Here is a 20,068-nt window from a genome sequence, read left to right as displayed (position 1 = left end):
TATATATATATATATATATATAAATACATATAGAAATATATATATATAACCTAGGACACCTACCTGTGCATAATTACAGTAGGTGTAAGGTACTCACACTATGGATGGAGCAAGGTACACACACTATATATATTATATAATATATATATATATATATATATATATATATATATATGTGGAGTCCAAAGTGTCCACACTCCAATGCATAAAGAAATAAAAGCGGGGTGCTCAATTTAAAGACAAAAAAGTCGACTACATGCACCTTGCTTTTTTTATTAGTGGTAATTAAACCCTTTACAATTTATGCCTCTTACCTGGTGAGTGACTATTATTTATATATATATATATATATATATTTATATTTATTTATTGTGTGTACCTCCAGCAATGCCTACTGTAATATATGCATAGTTATTAGAGCAGGTGTTACTAGATCCCTATATATATATATATATATATATATATATTACCAAGTATTCGCTAAGACAGCCTAATTTCTTAATATTCAATTATAACAAATTATTATTAAGCCGCTGTCCTCAAGTAAAGTCTCTCTGCCGGTAGAGACCAAAGGAAAAGTTTCTTTAAATAAAAGACCTGAGGAGCGCTAGATATTTTTCCTTTGTTTCTCATCAATAATTTGATGATCATTAAATAATTACGGATAATAGGTACCAATATAGAGGTGAGGGATGATTTACAAAGTACACAAACTTGGTTATACAATTTTTTTAAAATACATATAACATTTCAGAAATACCCATTATACAAACAAAACATATTTTTAGGAGCATAAACCTGTTAGTACACCATACTCTGGGAACATTTAATTGTAACTTGTAACTTGAATCTCGTTAATTTTTGGTTAGCTATAATCACCCAACGCGTTTCGTCAGTCACGACATCTTCAGGGGTTTCTTAAACAGAAAATTAGTGAATATTATATTTATGATGGAAATTAATTGAATTTTCTGAGAATTTATATTTCAACTAGCCATACTAAAACACCTAAGTTTCTGCCAGCATCCCGACAACCGGGATAATAACTACATCCCGAATAACTGTAGTCAAAAGTTTACTCACACGGCCTCCATTCTATTAATATTGCAAATGACACAACATACCTCTGTAATGGCACATTTGGTAAGCGTGAGCGGGTCCTGCCCTGATCATCAACACGGTGAGGAGATACAGAACGTGAACGATGATGGGTCGCTCTTTGCTGTTCTGGCACTGTCAATGTGGTGGATCTACTTTGTCTAGCATTAGACCTTGAACCTAGCGACATGAAAAAGCTTTTAGGATATGACTTGGCGGGGCAAGAAACTGAAATATTCAAACTCATTTTACTTCTGTCAAATATACTGCATGTGGCATCACAGAGCTTCAGCTGGTGAGCATGCTCCATTAGTTTATATACTGTACTTGCATTCAAATTTTACCCAAGTTTGAAAACTCAGTTGATTCCCCAAATACATTTTGATAAGGTCATATGTAACATACAGTAATAATGTTGCCCTAAAATTTGGCATGCAAATAATTTCTGCATGAAAGCACAATAAATAAATGAAAAAAAAAAAGAATAATTAGTAGATGTTTTTTAGTATATTGCTCTTGTAAATAATTAATATACAGAAATAGTGTATTGATTTCTGCCACTATGAAAAGTAATATAGTGTGTTTATGTAAGATGAGATCAGGACAGGATGTGGTTAATATCCCTACGATCGGGATGCCGACTGCCGGAATCCCGGCGCTGAAATCCCGATCACCGAGAGAAGACCGGCGCCGGAATCCCAACGTGACTGGAGATACGACGTTGGAATCCCGATCGTAAGGAGACCAGGGCAAGGTAGGTATCAGCAGCGGGGGGGAAGGGTTAGGTTTAGCCACCCAAGTGGGACTTAGGGTTAGGCTGCGGGAGGGGAGGGGTTAGGCTCTACATAGGGGGGTTAGGCTCAGGCACCACTGAGAGGAGGTTAGGATAGGCACTAAGGGGGGAGGGTTAGGGTTAGGCATTAAGGGAGGAGGGTTAGGTTTAGGCGCTTACCGGGACGGTTAGGGATCGGTGTAGGGAGGGTTAGTATGAGGGTACAAAAAAGTAGGGTTAGGGTGTGAATTGGACAGGGGAACAGTACTCACCGTTCCCCTGTCAGGATTCGAACATCGGGATGCCACTGTCAGTGTACTGACAGCCGACATCTCCTCCGTCGGTATTTCATACCGATTCCATCAGGACAGGTGATAACGAATTAATTGGAAGGGTGATAATACAGTCAAAGCAATATGATAATTACACCAAGAAAACAGTACAATGAGTGTATAGAATATGAAGATTTGGGATTTGGTAAATATGATAATATAATGGAGTGATATTAGAGAGAAATAGACATTTTGTTACTCATGATATATTAAGCAGTTGGACTAATTTAAAATACTCTGTTGGATAATTTACAATTGACTGTTTAACCAGTGTTCACAAAGAATATTAATTGTGCGTATTACACTTAATCACTACCATACACTTATTTGGGAAGTCTACATGGGAATTAATGAAAGGAATTACAATAAGAATGGCAAGCCTGCTACTAAATCTGAGCCTATAAACATTGTTATCTAGGCATCCAGATAGGAGTAACAGTGGAATCAAATGTAATTCCCTGGTGTAAATGTATAGTATTCACCATATTAGTCTTCATGCAATGAGAAGATGCCACACACCACTTTCCTATTTGGCACATACCACTTTCCTATTTGGCACACACCACTTTCCTATTTGGCACATACCACTTTCCTATTTGGCACACACCACTTTCCTACTTGGCACACACCACTTTCCTATTTGGCACACACCACTTTCCTATTTGGCACATACCACTTTCCTATTTGCCACATGCCACTTTCCTATTTGGAACATACCACTTTCCTATATTCCTATTTCAAGACAGTGATGCATAAAAGCATTTTCAACAATTTTGAAAGGATATAACAGAATTGCCTAAAACAGATATTTATCAATATATACTACAAGTGAGCAATCATTAGCTTAGTACATAGTTATTAATATGTTGTAGGACACTGCATTGTATCGTAATTATTATTTCATGGCCTTTAAAGTATTTCTAAAAGCATGATCAATGATGCTTCCATAGCTACTACATACACCTCCTGAAAAATGAGCAGGGTTAGGAGCATGGGGTCTGATTCGGAGTTGTACACAAACCCGAAGGCTTGTGTACAACGCCATTGTTTGCGCATGTACACGATCTGTACTGCACATGAGCAGATCTCCTTCTGCAAGCTCACTTGCAATGCCCAGACGCCTGTTTGAAAGGCTGCAGACATTTGGTGGCGGAGCCGGGGTGGCATTTGCCAGTGTCCCAGAAAATGTGAAGTGTCTGCCCAGTATAATGGGCGTGCTGAAGCCAACGGCTGCGTCCTTGTATGCAGCTTCACTGGCTTCAACTGTGTGAAAACACCGGCCATCCTGATAACCTGTAGGTTACTCAGATAATCGATGTTTACGCAGAGGGCAAAGCTGCAGCAGCTATGCAATAACGTGCAGCTCTGAATCAGGACCATCATTAACTAAACTTAATAGGCCTCATTTAGAGTTGGACACATTTGTACACCAAATGTTTGAAGACAGTGATGTGCACACACAGAAAAGCTTACTTATGTGCCAAGTGCTTTATGGCGTATGGAAATGTGCATCGTACGCCAAATAAATTAGACTCCAACTCTTCATCATGCCCAATGTGAGTGGAATGGAAGGATGGGACATCTAAGTTTGAATTGTTTATTATGAATAAGGAAATTAGCAGTCTCCAGGCTGTCGCTTTATACAGAATGAAAAAACAAAATATAACGGTGAATGAGCTCCATAATGTTCAAGCTAGGGATGCAACATGGCCGGAAGGTGGACTGAAGAACCAGAGAATATACAGGAGATATGCTAGAAATAAATGTGAGAGAAAGCAAAGTGGATAACTAATGGAAGAAGTAGTTATAATGTACAGTAACAGTACAGTACAGAGCATGCTCCCTGCTTGACTTGTCAACTTAAAAGGCGCCCATCATCATTATGTGTTAATCCAGTCAGCAAAGACCATGCAGTCAATGGCAAAACAATGCAGATACTATTGTCATCCCTCACATTTGGTTTATAATGGACATATAAAGTACAGTAAGTGCTGTCAAACTTTTCAGAGCTTTCCACATGAAATTGAGTACCCACAGTAATTGTGGGTACATCAGGGCAGCCACTGTCATTGTCCTACTAAGTAGATGGATCACAGTGAACATATTATCAAGCAATGCTCACACTGATAAGAGGCTTACCCTGGCAATGAGCAGCCCTACAATAAAAAAAAACAACTAAATAAAACAAACCATACACAAACCATAAGCTGTACTGCAATAGCGGATGAGCGATATAAAGTCAACACATGAGAATGACAACTAGCTTCCCCCTATTTGCTGTGTGAGGGATATGGCAGTGTATTTGCTTTGTTCTCTGCATTATTTAACAATATTAAGCTGAAGAGTACATCTGCACATTTCCAAAAACATTAAGACGTGTTTTTGTTTTGAGGGTTTTTTTTTTTAACACATTTCAATTTTAGAATTATCAAATTAATTTTAAATGCAATTTCAGACAGGAGAGAAATACTCAGAAGTCATGTTTAGTTATTATTTTAAATCAGGCTCCCATTTAACGCAGAATTTAAATACCGGTAACTAAGTTTTAAGTGTGTCCTTCACTTTTGCAAAACTTGTCAAACTAACTAGTAAATGTAGTCAGTCGGGGATGGCCAGTGTTATCCTATATAACATTAATGTACTGTATATTAAAGCAGGCCATCAGACTCCAGAGCATAACTACAAATGCGAGTGCAGTAAGCATCATTATAACCTTATGCTTTGTTATAAAGAACGTATAACCATGTACCATTGGAGAAATCTTTTGCTTAAAGCATTTGTCTATTGATAGATTATAATCTCTTTGTATCCTCAATGCAAAATATAAATCGGCAGCCATGCATCATGCACTTTAACACTACTGTGCAGCAGCAAAATTTCATGGGAACTAAAGACTAGTTAATTTAACAAGCAGAACAAAAACAAATAAGACATATCTATGTATCTGGGGATGTTAATTGATATCATGGTGTTCACACTCTAAAATTAATGTTGCATTTATTAGCTCAGAGCATTGTGAAGTAAAGCATTTAATAACCCCGTACTTTACCATTTTGATGATAAATCAAAGGCATTTGTGATTACACAGTGTTGATAATGATTTTATTAATGTGTTGTTGTAGGATACATAAATTAAATGTTATTCTTTATTCATTAGACTCCACAATACACTGAATCTCCAAAATGAACATCCTTAAGGAGTCTGGATTAGTGAAACAAAGCAAAAAGCAAAGAGAAATAGGACCATGCCTTTTATCAACGCACCTGGAGGCACAACTCCAATACCATCATCAACATCAAAATCTGAGAAGTCACTATCAATGATTCGCTGAGATCCTGTACAACAGCAAACCAGTATAGGTGGTCACTTTATGGAGCACAAGAGGGTAAAGGCACACAGTATTCTGCAGACATTCTTCATGTGACACAATGTAGTCAGACGTTACTACAGGACACTTACTTTGTAATTTTTTGCTAGAATTCTCTCCGTGTACATGTCTCCTTGGCATGAAAGGTGATGGCTGAGGCAGAGGTAGTGAAGACTCATCATGTGTCTGCAGTTTATACCAGTGAGGTTCATCATCTAATAGTGCAGTCTCTAGCTCTATGAGAATCTGAGAGGAAAATCACACTGTGAGAGGAGATGGTCACATAACCTGCCCTATCACTGAAGATCAGTATAGTAACTTTAACTTGCACACAATGGGGCTGATTCTGAATTGGACCCACCTGCTGCCTTTTCTGACTGTGGCCACAGAACTGCACTTACTTTCATATGCTAATGTGACATATGAATGGACTAACTTGCAAATCTATGCATCTGAAAATACAAACCTATTGGGTTACTGTCCTCATGTCTGCAGATGCAGCCGCCATCTTTAGTATTGGCACTTGCACCAACCCCATGATAGGTGCAAGAGATCAGTCAGAAACAAGAGTTCCTTCCCTGTACGCATGACTCAGAATCGCACAGAGGTTTAGAAATACTCCAACGAAGCTCCCAAAAGAAACAACTACTCTGTGCGTCTTGATACTAAACCCACAGACACTGCCTAGAAACTTAATGTTGCTCTTGAAATCAGGAGATTACTCAGACTCAACCCCCTTAACTGGACTCACTGTTCCACTACAACATTTTCCCATCAGAGCATAATGATGTGTCCACATACATCTAACCTCCTTGTGCATAAAGTAGCCCTTCTAGTCGTGCCATGTCGTGGCGTGACTAGGTAGCGCAGATCGTCTTTTTGTGTGACTTTTTACCTTCAGATGCATATTATTCACACAACGGGGTGAGTAGTATGCACAAGTAGCTTCTGCTGATTAAAATGATATGCAGCATGCCCATGTTCTCTGTGTGCGACTGCAGGTGTATCTGTATGCAAAACGCTACGTTACAGTGTTACAGCCGCTGACACTAACGTAGTGCTACGCATGCAGATACACACGCAGTCACTCACAGAACATAGGCATGCTGCATATCATTTTAATATGCGAATAAGACACATCTGAAGGTAAAAAGTTGCACGGAAAGACGCTCGCCGCTACCGAGTCACACAACGCTCATATTATGTGCAACGCGACTTGTAGCACAGGGAGGAAAGATGTATGTGGACACATCTGTATATGAGAATCCATGTCATCAATAATTGAGCTACTGCTTCTGTATGTCTTGACTGGAACACAGTGTGAGCTTTTTAAGATCTAACTATTCTCATACACAATTATATCAAAAGGGGAGGCTATGTACTGTAAAGCTGGCCACACACCTAAAGATTATCTGTCCAACCAGCCAACTAGTTGATTGGTTGGAATGAAAATCTGGTAAGGTATGAAAGCAAATGACAATCAGCAATTTGCTCCCAAACACTGGAAAATGGACAAAAACTGTTGTTTGAACAAATTGTTTAGATCAAACATTTAACAAACTTGTCTGACGGCCATTTTCATCTGTTTTCTGGCATTTAGGAGCAAATTGCTGATCATCATTTACTCCCATACGTTACCAGATTTTCATTCCAACCAATCAACTAGTTGGCTGGTTGGACAGATAATCTTTAGATGTGTGGCCATCTTAAGTGCCCCATTGTGTGACATATGCTCACCTTCTCTATATATAATAATGATGTTAATAACTGCACATATGTAAACTCTTGTAAATAATATCTGTACAAATAGACTTATATTAGGAACAATATCTATATTATAAGGCACAGGTTCTCAAACTCGGTCCTCAGGACCCCAAACAGTGCATGTTTTGCAGGTGTCCTCACAGAATCACAAGTGAAATAAATAGCTCCACCTGTGGATGTTTTAAAATGTGTCAGTGAGTAATGAGTACACCTGTGCTCCTGCTGGGTGACCTACAAAACATGACCTGTGTGGGGTCCTGAGGACCAAGTTTGAGAACCTCTGTTATAAGGAATAGCACAAACCCTCCTATCAATTATTACAGATAGTAGTAAAATCACTAAGGATTATTATATCTATATTAAACAGTTTGCACTATGACTGGTGGTGCGTTTTTCCATTTATAACAAGTAAAATACATAGGACCTGATTCAGATCCACATGCAAATGCCATCGCAGCTGGGATCTCTCGCGGATCACAACTGCGAAAATATGCTAATGACTAACGCCATCCAGTGCTTAGAGACACCCACTGAAAGCATCTCACATCCACCGCTCATGTACAAAATAGGAAACATCAAAAGCAGATCCAGCGGCCATCTGAGAAAGTCTAACCTGTCGCAGAGACAGTGGGTCTCCAGACATACAGAGGGCTCCGCTGCTGCCAGCATGAACGCAGGGGCTAATTTATGGACGACCAGAAAACAGTGTTTAAACAATCCGACATGCCTGCGTTTCTCTAACCACCCTCCCTTTATTCCCCCATACGCTCACTACCTGTCACTCAATTTGTGAATGAATCCTCTATACGAGCGTAATCTCAATTCAGTGCGTCTTACGCGCATGTGCAATGGCTAACAATCGCTCAATCTGCGTAAATATCGCCATTGTGTTCACATCTGAATCAGGCCCATAGACAAATAAATCCTATAAATGCTTGTGAATTATACAGTAGCTCTATACTGTACATGACTTCTATTATTGTCCTTAATGCCTTCTGAAATGTTCTGGGGATTCCAGTGTACAATACGATTACTAATCTCTGCTGTCGATGAAAAGGATATTTGGAATCACAGAGAATTTCCATACAATGTATAAATAATAAATCAGCCTGGGACCTTATGTTTTAAATGTAATTACATGAAAAAGAAAGCAAAAAAACAGGTAGCTAGCAACTGAGGCAATTAGAGACAATGGTAATAATCCTCTAGTGATAACTGTATGCCTTTTGTTTTATTACATAGTGATTTATGCATCCAGCGCGCTATGCTTTCTCCTTAGAAAGCTTCTGCCTGCCCACACAGCAGTAAATCTATGACGTGTAGGTGAAAGCGGCACTTTGGACCTAATTCAGAGGTGGAAGCAGGTTCTATTGGCGGTCGTCCATCTGTGACTTTATGCAAATGCTCCTAGGAAAACGCCATCCCTTGTGTACACATGTGCGTGCAAATGTGCAAGGACTGAGGCACCACTTTAAGCGTCTGTAAACTGAGAAATACTACTTGGAGCGTCCTTAGATGCCACCAATGGTCGCACCAGCTTTATGGCAGGTGCAGTTTCTCCGTCTGATTATGGCCTCCTATGTCTGCAGCTTTACGCAGTCACTTTTACTGACATGCCCGCGACACTCCCATAACATGTCCATTAAACTGAGCATTTTTGTATTCTAGCCACCTCCCAGTCACCACCCAGGAAGAACAGGAATTTTTCTACAACATTTCTGATAGTGTGCGTCTTGATTGCACCAGCACCTTTGTGTGTACACTTTGTGTATTCCATGCGTTGTACTGGTGTGAGGTCCACTCTAAAGTAAATTGCATCACTATAATATATATAGCCAAGAAACATTATAATCCAATAAATTAAATCAACTAATAAGGAAAATCTAACATAAAAATAATCATACTGTAGGCCTCATTTATCAACAAGTTTTATCATTCACAACAAGTGATAAAACCCATTGCGTATGAGAAATGGTGCTCCAGCCAATCAGCTCCCAACTGTCATTTTTCAAACAGATGGAGCACCATTATCATACGCAACAACCTGTATCACTCGAGTTATTAGTCAAACTATGTTGCAGATATTTTAGGTTGCTAGATATTGTTCCACCCTCCCTTCTCCACCCCCCTTTCTATTTCTCTCTCTTTAATCTATGTCCCCCTCCAACTGTCCTTCTCTCTCTTATATCTGCCCCCCCATCAGCTGCCTTTCTCTAATTTGTCCTTCCTAATCCCTCTACCCCTGTCAAGGTTATTTTTTCCTGGAGGGGCAGCAGGCAGTAGGGTAAGCCGGGAAAGGGTAAGGGGGGATTTGAGGGCTCAGTCCTCCCTCAAGATCTTACTGAACATGTGCTAGGTGGACACAGCAGCTGCTTATATATATACAGGGCTGGCTCTAGGGGTGTTCGACCAGTGCGGTTGAACAGGGGCGCCACCCATAGAGGGTGTACCCCTCCCCGACATCCCGATTTTCAGTACTGTCCCGCTGTTCCACCTGTGGGCCGAAGTGGCTTGCTGGTGGTGAAATCGGGAGGTTGGGGACCCCCACTGCCGTAGCTGTGCCGGACCCCTCAATGGATGCTGCGTGCATGCGCGCGGCATCCATTCAGTGATGGGAGAGGGCCGGCGGAAGCCCAACTAGTGAGGCTCCCCCCAGCCTGACGTTATTTGCCCGCATGGCACACTTCTAAATAATGTCACATAGGGGGCGTGGCCTATGGTAATTAGGACACGCCCTCAATTTTGGCCGCGCACGACTTTGCACACTGTAGAGAGCCGACACAGGGTGCTCCAACCCCTTGAGCCGGTCCTGTATATAAATTATATATGTAGAACACATACAGTCAGGTCCATAAATATTGGGACATTGACAGAATTTTCATATTTTGGCCTCTATTCACCACCACAATGGCTTTGAAATTAAACAAACAAGATGTGATTTAACTGCAGACTTTCAGATTTAATTTGAGGGTAATTACATCCAAATCGGGTGAACAGTGTAGGAATTACAACGGTTTCTATATGTGCCTCCCACTTTTTAAGGGGCCAAAAGTAATGGGACAAACTAAACAATCCTAAATCTAACTTTCACTTTTTAATACTTTGTTGCAAATCCTTTGCAGGCAATTACAGCTTGAAGTCTGGAACGCATAGACATCACCAGACGCTGGGTTTCATCCCTGGTGATGCTCTGCCAGGCCTCTACTGCAAATGTCTTCAGTTCCTGCTTGTTCTTGGGGCATTTTCCCTTCAGTTTTGTCTTCATCAAGTGAAATGCATGCTCAATCGGATTCAGGTCAGGGGATTGACTTGGCCATTGCATAACATTCCACTTTTTAGCCTTAAAAAACTCTTTGGTGTCTTTTGCAGTATGCTTCGGGTCATTGTCCATCTGCACTGTGAAGCGCCGTCCAATGAGTTCTGAAGCATTTGACTGAATATGAGCATATAATATTGCCCGAAACACTTCAGAATTCATTCTGCTGCTTTTGTCAGCAGTCACATCATCAATAAATACACGGGAATCAGTTCCATTGGCAGCCATACATGCCCACGCCATGACACTACCACCACCATGCTTCAATGATGAGGTGGTATGTTTTGGATCATGAGCAGTTCCTTTCCTTCTCCATATTCTTCTCTTCCCATCACTCTTGTATAAGTTGATCTTTGTCTCATCTGTCCATAGAATGTTGTTCCAGAACTGTAATGGCTTTTTTAGATGTTGTTTGGCAAACTCTAATCTGGTCTTCCTGTTTTTGTGGCTCACCAATGGTTTGCATCTTGTGGTGAACCCTCTATATTCACTCTTGTGAAGTCTTCTCTTGATTGTTGACTTTGACACATATACATCTCCCTCCTGGAGAGTGTTCTTGATTTGGCCAACTGTTGTGAAAGGGGTTTTCTTCACCAGGGAAATAATTCTTTTGTCATCCACCACAGTTGTTTTCCGTGGTCTTCCGGGTCTTTTGGTGTTGCTGAGCTCTCCGGTGCATTCTTTCTTTTTAAGAATGTTCCAAACAGTTGATTTGGCCACACCTAATGTTTTTGCTATCTCTCTGATGGGTTTGTTTTGATTTTTCAGCCTAATGATGGCTTGCTTCACTGATAGTGACAGCTCTTTGGATCTCATATTGAGAGTTGACAGCAACTGATTCCAAATGCAAATGTCACACCTAGAATCAACTCCAGACCTTTTACCTGCTTAATTGATAATGAAATAACAAGGGAATAGTCCACACCTATCCATGAAATAGCTTTTGAGTTGATAGTCCCATTACTTTTGGCTCCTTAAAAAGTGGGAGGCACATATTAAAACTGTTGTAATTCCTACACCGTTCACCCGATTTGGATGTAATTACCCTCAAATTAAATCTGAAAGTCTGCAGTTAAATCACATCTTGTTTGTTTCATTTCAAAACCATTGCTGTGGTGAATAGAGGCCAAAATCTGAAAATTCTGTCAATGTCCCAATATTTATGGACCTGACTGTATGTCTACACACAGTGGCTTACACAAGTATTTAAACTTCTAAAAAACAGATGTATCTATATTACAAGTGACACTTACACAGATTGTTTTAGACATTATTTTTGGTAGAATCATCTTTTGCTATAACAGCTTTAAGTCTGATGGGGTCATTTTCTACCAGGTTTGCACGCTGTTTGGGACAGCTTTTTGCCCATTCTTACTTCAGGTTGGTTGGATTACACTTGTGGGCTACAATTTTTAAATAGTGCCACAGATTTGGACTTTGGCTTGGCCAGTGAAGAACATTCACCTGTTTGTTACACAACTATGCCTGTGGCCTTGGGAACATTGTCCTGATTAAATGTTTTCTTGTAGACTGAAGCAGGTTATCTTTGAGTATCCCCTTGTATATTGCACCATCCATAGACCCTTTAATTCCAACAATATGCCCAGTCCCTGCTGAGGAAAAGCATCCGCACAACATGATGCACCACCCCCATACTTCACAACTGTGATGGTGTTTCCTGAGGAATGGGTAGGTTTGTGCCATACATAGGGCTAAGGGCCTGATTCAGACCCGCTCGCTAGGCTGCGTTCGCACGTAGCCTGCCAATGTTTGTAATCTGCGCATGCGTATAAGACGTAATGCACGTGTGCGAACCAGTCCATGCGATTGTAAAGCATTCGCCCCTTGTACATAGATGCTTCGCTAGATTGAGTGACAGGACGAGCCCTTTGTGGGTGGTGATGGGTTGGTTGATGGAAACGGGGGAGTGGTGGTGTGAACGCAGGCGTGTCTGAGCATCTTAACGCCGATTCAGAGGTGTACATAATTAAGACGCACTGTCATAATACACGTCACATGGATGCATTACACACTGAAGCACTAGCAGTGCTAGCGGTAGGATATGGTCAGCCACAAGCGCTGCGTATGGGTCCGATGTTACTTGATGTTACCGATTGTTGCATACATTTCCTGGAGATGACGTGTATCACTAAGAGAAGGTTGGCATCTTAAGACAGGCTGATGGGCATCTAAATACACACCGTGTTCGCACGCCAAGACATAGTGGGCATGCTATTGCCTTGCCGTGCGATCGCGGGATTTGTATACTTTGGCAGCGTGCAAACGCATCTAGCGAGCGGGTCTGAATCGGGCCCTAAATCCAATCCAATCAGCCACAAAGGGGGCGAGCTGCTGTTGCAACGGCACATAAACGGCAGCAACTGCACTGTAATTCACCCCCCTTTCAGCCCGATCTCACGCCAAACTCGAACATTTTTGTACACAGCTCGCGAACAGAAATCTGCAAGGCTGGCAGTACTGTAAGTTAGCCATACAGCCGCACTTACTCGCGCAGCGAGGTGATTCACGGCTAATTGGACTAAGGGCCTGATTCACTACGGATCGCAATATTGCATACGCGCGCAGTTCAACTGTGATAGCAAGCTAATTCATTGCGATCGCAATGCAAATTCAGCACAATATAAGGACGCCCACTTTACCTTAAACACATCCGTAATGTTTAGCAGGATAGCGAGACCATCGGCACAGTCGAGTACCATCGCAGCCTCACGCATAGTTGCACAAGCTCTGACCTAAACTTGCTAACAACCACGTATGCTATGAGACCTCACACTGCGTATGGCATAGCAGTGGCTAATTTATGCACGCCTTTGCAACGGCGTGCGACCGCACTGGCACGTCTGCGTTTCCCCAACCACCCCCCGTCACCACCCACAAATGGTGCTTCCTGTCAATCCCTCTGCGAGGGGTCTGCGTAGCCTCTGCGATCGCAGTCACGATCGCAATAGCTAGTTCGCGCACGCACACTGCGATGCATATGCAGAAAGCAACAATCGGCCGACTGCGTGCATTTTAGCAACTGCGATCCTTGCTGAATCAGGCCCTGAGCCCATAACATTTTGAATTGGGATAAAAAAGCTCCATTTTTGTCTCATTTGACTACAAAACCGTATCCCACACTTCAGCTGGGTCACTGATATTTTCCAGCAAACTCCAGACATGCTTTGATGTAGTTTTTCTTCAGTAATGGCTTTGTTCTATCCACTCCCCCATACAGGCCAGATGAATGCAGAGCTCCTGATATGGTTAATGGATGCACCGTCACTCCCATTACCTCACAAATGATCCAAACGTGCTCACTGGGATATGCAAACACAAATATTATTTTGACGTTTTTTACTTTCTTGAGCATTTATATAACTGTATCTTTCATTTTCATAGAATGCTGTAAGAAATAGTCTTCATTTTCACAGCTTTCATTTTGTAATGAATGGTCTTCACTTTCAGCTTTCCTTCAGATTCACGGTATGTTATATGAATTAACTTGTCTTTTCCCCATAAAAGCTTAATCCTTTTTGTTCTGATTTACAGATAGAGGCTAATGGTGCATACACACGGTCAGATATGTCAGATGAACGATTGAACGATTTGAACAATTTTACCAACGATTTGAACGATTTTAGATTGTATTAAACTGAATGGAATCGTCCAAATCTGACTGCAAACACATCAGATGTCAGATATCGTTCATCGTTGCAGGCTCACATGTCAGATTTTCTTTCAGATATGAATGATTGAAGGATTTTTAAAATCGTTATCGTTCAGATCTGACAGAAAATCTGACCGTGTGCATGCACCATAACTGAAAACCAATTGTTATGGCAATATCTGTCATCTGTGTGACCTTGGAGCTTCCACAGCACAAATACGTAAAAAGCTGAATTTCTCAGTTTTTATAAAAAAAAAATATCTGCAGATAAATAATGAATTATGACTTTAAAAATGTACTTAAAGAACCTACTGGTTCGCAATTAAAACCCACTAGGAAGCATTTTGTATAAGTGTCATCTGTAATACAGACAAATCTGTTGACTTTTTAAGAGGTTGAATACTTCTACAAGTTACTGTATGTATATTTTTATTGTCCGGAGAAGAAACAGACTCAGGGATGCTTATCTGATATATCAGCCTCTTACACATATTGTATTAAATATACACCTTTCTACATAGTTCTAGTTGTTTATCTCCTTCTCTCCTTATCTGTACTGTCCCTTTGGTAAAAGATGTACTCTTTTTTTGGTAGAGAATTATTATGCTGTAAAGAGGTACAGGGCTTCTCTACCAAACATCGGTATGGAATGGGGAAGCATAAAAGCCTACAGATCCATACATTTAAGTGACAGGTAAAACATATTATTAACAAGGGTGATAATGCTGGATAAATACCTCGCCAAGAAATTCACTTTCTTCTTCTTGCACTCTTGGCTGATCCCACACTGTTATTTCTAACATTCGTTCCCTAAAGTTTTTACGATGCACATGGGAGTAAACAAATGTTTGATTCCATTTTGGTTCTGAGCTTTTCTTCACCGTTTTGGTCCTCCGCTTGCTTTTATCGCTGTTAAAACAATTTTGAATACAGTAACATACTGCCATCTAGTGACAATTTATAAAATTGCAGTTCATGGTTATTGGATCACATGATTTATCAAAAAGTCATTGATTTTCTAAGCTTAAATAATAAAAGTGACATTATAAGGTTGCCCTTCAGTTTTTTTAACCACATAATAAATATACACGTTCAAATGAAATCTGAAGGACTATTACCTTCTATCCGGAAGAAAGTACATTTTAACATAGGAATTCCTTGGACGACCATCTGGCCTCGGTGGGAGATCTATTGCTTGCAGCACAGTGACAATTAAATGATGTTCTACTTTATCATACAACAATTTTACCTAAAAATAAATAAGATTACTATCAACTACAAATATGTTATAATAACAATAATAATTTAATCTTCCACAAACATACACCACTACACAAAATATTTCTGGCTCTGTGTTCTTACCCAATCAGTTTTATAATCTATATTATATTATTACATTTACTTCTTTTTAATGTTCATTATTTAGACTTCATCAAAAATCAAAAAGAGTGGAAAAAATGGTAATAGGTTATCCAAAAAATACAATACAAATAAACAAACAAACAGGGAGGGATGAAAAAAAAAATAAACATGGGAAGAAGGAACAAAGGAATCAAAACAGGGGTCTCCAAGTATCTGAAATAGTAAATAGGTCACTGCCAGGAATTCCCCAATATCGCCACCTACAACACTCACAGGGCCAGACTGGTCATCTGGCACTTATGGCAAATGTCAGAAGGGTCGATGGCCTCAGGGCCGGCTCGAGGTGTGCGACTGCCGCTATACAGGGTGGAAATCACCTGCCCGACTTGAAGCGTCCTCGTCCTCCACTCCCTCCTGCCGGAGTTTATGGTATGAGCTCAGGGGGAGGGAAGGGGTGGCGGCTTGGATGGGCCAGTGCGCACATGATGGGCCGATTCGGTCATAAACTCTTGCCAAGCAGCACCGCCTCCCGGCGCTCTGCTCGGCCAGGAAGAGACGGGGACGTGCCGCGATGCCAGGCTCCCGTGACTTGCGGCATGCCCAGTGGATATTAATCATGCCCCCTTTGCGAGTGCTGCGAGTGCGCACGCCTAAAACGTGCTCACAGGGGGTATTGCCAGGGATAAGTCCCAGTCCGTCCCTAAATACACATGTTCCAGCAGAGAAAGGATAGCTAGCATCCTAAACCAGCCAATTAGGACCTGGAGATAATGTGAGCTGATCCAAAAGGTTTCAAACTTCATCAACCTTATCAGCACTGTTTCTAGTGACAGTACCTGGGCATGCTAATATGCTCTATGGTTCCTTTAGCCTACAGACAGGATATGTAAAATAAGCAAAAATGCACTGCATACTTGTCATTCGGGTTCCCTACAAAAGGTCGACAATGATTTTGTCAACATCATAAGGTCGACTTGGAAGAAAGTCGACGTGACAAAAGGTTGACAGGTACAAAAGGTTGACATGGAAACAGAAACACGTTTTTTTTTATTTTTTAGGTTAGGTTTAGGCACTAACCAGAGGGTTAGGATTAGGCACTAGGTGGGGAAAGTTAGGGATAGGCATTTAGGGGAGGGTTAGGATGAAGATTAGGGTTAGAAAAAAACAAAAACAGATGTCGACCATTTCTGTGTCGACATTTCCATGTAGACCTTTTTATACTGTACCTGTTGACCTTCTGTACTGTCTTAACTTTTTTCTTGTCTACCTTTTTCCATGTCGATCTTTGGTGTTAACCAAATTATTGTTGACCTTTTTATTGTCGACCTTTTGTATCACACCCTGTCATACCACTTCCATTGCCACAACCTATTATGGACGCTCACATCTCTGAATGGCCCTGGGATCTGCACAGTGCACGTGGAGGTCAAATGAAGGACATTGCAAGCAGTAAAGTTGTTTCAATTAATACACCCTATAAATGGAACAATATTCTCTAAGTGGTAAAAAAAATCTAAAGTACTAGTAAGTGTCTGGTGCAACTTTTAATTACAAATTAAAACCTTTTAATGGTTTTCAGCGTCAAGAATACAAGCCCTCTTAACCTTTGTAGTAAACATTTAATAATTGACATAAGTGGAGTTCCTGAATGTTCCAGTGTCCATTAGGAAACATTCTGTGTGTTAAATGAAGACGTAATAGCCCATAATGCACAGAGTAAGAAATGCATTTTACCCTAAAGGCGGTGCGCTCTAATGTATAATTTCCTTTACAGAACTAATAAAAGCATTTCCCAAGATAGACTTTAGAGTGGTTTAAAAGCCAAACAAACAAAACAAACAAACAAAAGAACATTCGTTCAAGACATTCTGCATGTGTGCAAAGAGTTATGGGCTGATTCTGAGTCGGACACAGAGTGACTGTGTTTGTGTGATGCCACGGAAGCCTGACTTACTACCTTATGCTAATGGCTGTGTTTGGGTGATGCCACGGAAACCTGACTTACTACCTTATGTTAATGGCTGTGTTTGTGTGATGCGACGGAAGCCTGATCTACTACCTTATGCTAATGCAGCGGTGGCCAACCCGCGGCTGTCGAGCCGCATGAGGCTCTTCTGAGCTTCTAATGCGGCTCGATGCTCGTCAGACCCCCACTGTTACTAGGAACGCTGGTCTCTAAAGCCATCAGAGGCTAAAGAAGCTTCTGATCGCTTCAGAGGCCAGCGTTCCCAGTAATGTAGTGCGCGTGTGACGTCATGACGTCACCCGCGATGTGAGGAGCCCGCGCGTCTGCTGGATCCAGTTAGATCCAGCAGGCGGCAGAAGAAGCAGCAGCAACGGCAGGAGCAGCAGCAGTGACGGTGCGGCGGGCTCGGGAGCCCTGACGTCGTGGAGCGGTGCCAGCGCAAAGGTAAGTTTCTTCATAGGGGTAGGGGTAGGGAGGGGGGGGAAGCTAGTGCTGGGGGCACGACTACAGGGAGCATTGCAGGAGGGGAACTGCTACAGGGGGCATTGCTTGATGGGCACAGCTACAGGGGACAGTACAGAAGGGGCACAACTATTGGGTGGCATTGCTTATTGGGCACAGCTACAGAGGGCATTGCAGAAGGGGCACAACTGCAGATGGCACTGCATAATTGGCACAGCTACAGGGGCATTGCATAAGGGCCACAACTACTGGGGGCATTGCTTAATGGGCACAGCTACAGGGGGGATTACAGAAGGGGGACATCTACAGGGTGCATTGCAGAAGTGGCACAATTACTGGGGGCATTGCAGAAGGGGCACAACTACTGGGGGCACTGCATAATGGGAACAGCTACAGGGGGGGGGCATTGCATAAGGGCCACAACTACTGCGGGCATTGATTAATGGGCACAACTACAGGAGGGCACTGCATATGGGGCACAACTACAGGGGTCACAGCATAATGGGCACTGGCATTCTCAATGTATTGTATGTGGTTCTGGATTTCAATATGTACAAAAATGGGGCGTGGCCTTGTGACATATAGGCCACACCCCTTTTTTGCATGCTATCGGTTCTTTTGATTGACTCCATATATTTTTTGGCTCTTTGCCTCCGACTGGTTGGCCACCCCTGTGCTAATGGCTGTGTTTTGATGATGCCACGGAAGCCTGATCTACTACCTTATGCTAATGGCTGTGTTTGTGTGATGCCACTGAAGCCTGATCTACTACCTTATGCTAATGGCTGATTTACTATCTTATGCTAATGGCTGTGTTTGTGTGATGCCACTGAAGCCTGATCTACTACCTTATGCTAATGGCTGTGTTTGTGTGATGTAACAGAAGCCAGATCTACTACCTTATGCTAATGGCTGATATACTATCTTATGCTAATGGCTGTGTTTCAGGCTTGCCGACTTTCTGGCTGCCCCTTCCGGGAGGGAGCTGCCAGATCGGCATGACAGGGGGGCGTGGCCATCGTGAGGAAATGGGGCCGGCCAGACGATGAGCATTTGTGGGCGGAGTGGGGGGGCGGGACCACACAATCGCGTCAATTTGGGCGCGCCCCTGCTACACAATGCCGATATTACAGGCATTGTGAAACAGGGGGCATAGCCAAATTGACGCGATTGTGTGGTCCCCTGCTGCGGGGAGGGGGGGGGGATAGGAGGGGTGGGCAGCAGCAGGGAGGATTGTCTGTCTTCCCGGGAGGTTGGGAGCGGCACCTGATTTTCGGGAGGCTCCCAACCAAATCGGGAGGGTAGGCAAGTATGCTGTGTTTGTGTGATGCCACGGAAGCCTGACTTACTACCTTATTCTAATGGCTGTGTTTGTGTGATGCCACTGAAGCCTGATTTACTACTGTACCTTACGCTAATGCTGTAGGGCTAATGTGAGGATCTGTGCAGCTTCAAGTAGGAGTCACTCTGCCCACTGTTTTTCCATCCACAGCAACAACAGTCATCATTAGTATTAGCACGTGCACCCGACCCATGCTAGGTACCAGAGATCCGTCTGACACAGGCTTCCTCCCTTCTCCGTGCTCATGGCTCAGAATAGCATGGAATTCTAGCTACATGACACTCCCACAAGACAGAATAGCTCTGCGCATTGTCGCAGCCCAGTTCCCACCCCAAGGAGGCCGGCCCTGATTCAGAGCGAGCGCTCTGTCAGAGCATCCGGCTCTGAATCAGGGCCAGAGCCTGCAAAGATCCGTCCAGCTCACAATAGGATGGAGATACGAAATAATTTATAAATTTGTAATTTGCTATATTCAAAATCTGCCAGTATTTTCCCTATACATAAAAATAAATAAATGAGTTTGCACCCCTTGCATTGCAACATGGTTTGGTCCAAGAGGAAGTTGCTACTTTTTCTGCTAATAACTGAAGCAGGCCCAAACTGTGCAGAATACCTC

General features: G+C 42.1%; 1 protein-coding gene across 14 annotated transcripts in view; it reads right to left on the bottom strand.

Annotated features, from left to right (window-relative positions):
- RIMS1 (regulating synaptic membrane exocytosis 1) overlaps nucleotides 1-20,068 on the bottom strand; it is a 417,175-nt gene that overhangs the window by 194,485 nt on the left and 202,622 nt on the right. For all 14 annotated transcript variants that reach the window (XM_088471345.1, XM_088471265.1, XM_088471298.1 and 11 more), the window contains 4 exons: nucleotides 15,439-15,569; nucleotides 15,058-15,229; nucleotides 5,663-5,816; nucleotides 1,125-1,278 (listed from right to left, as the gene is read on the bottom strand). In XM_088471345.1, coding sequence (XP_088327471.1) covers nucleotides 1,125-1,278; nucleotides 5,663-5,816; nucleotides 15,058-15,229; nucleotides 15,439-15,569 — 611 coding nt within the window. The remainder of the gene's footprint in view (nucleotides 1-1,124; nucleotides 1,279-5,662; nucleotides 5,817-15,057; nucleotides 15,230-15,438; nucleotides 15,570-20,068) is intronic.

Source organism: Taudactylus pleione, unplaced genomic scaffold (assembly GCF_031769625.1).
Source record: "Taudactylus pleione unplaced genomic scaffold, aTauple2 ptg000015l, whole genome shotgun sequence".
Classification (NCBI taxonomy): domain Eukaryota; kingdom Metazoa; phylum Chordata; class Amphibia; order Anura; family Myobatrachidae; genus Taudactylus; species Taudactylus pleione.
This window is presented reverse-complemented; position numbering and strand designations above follow the sequence as displayed.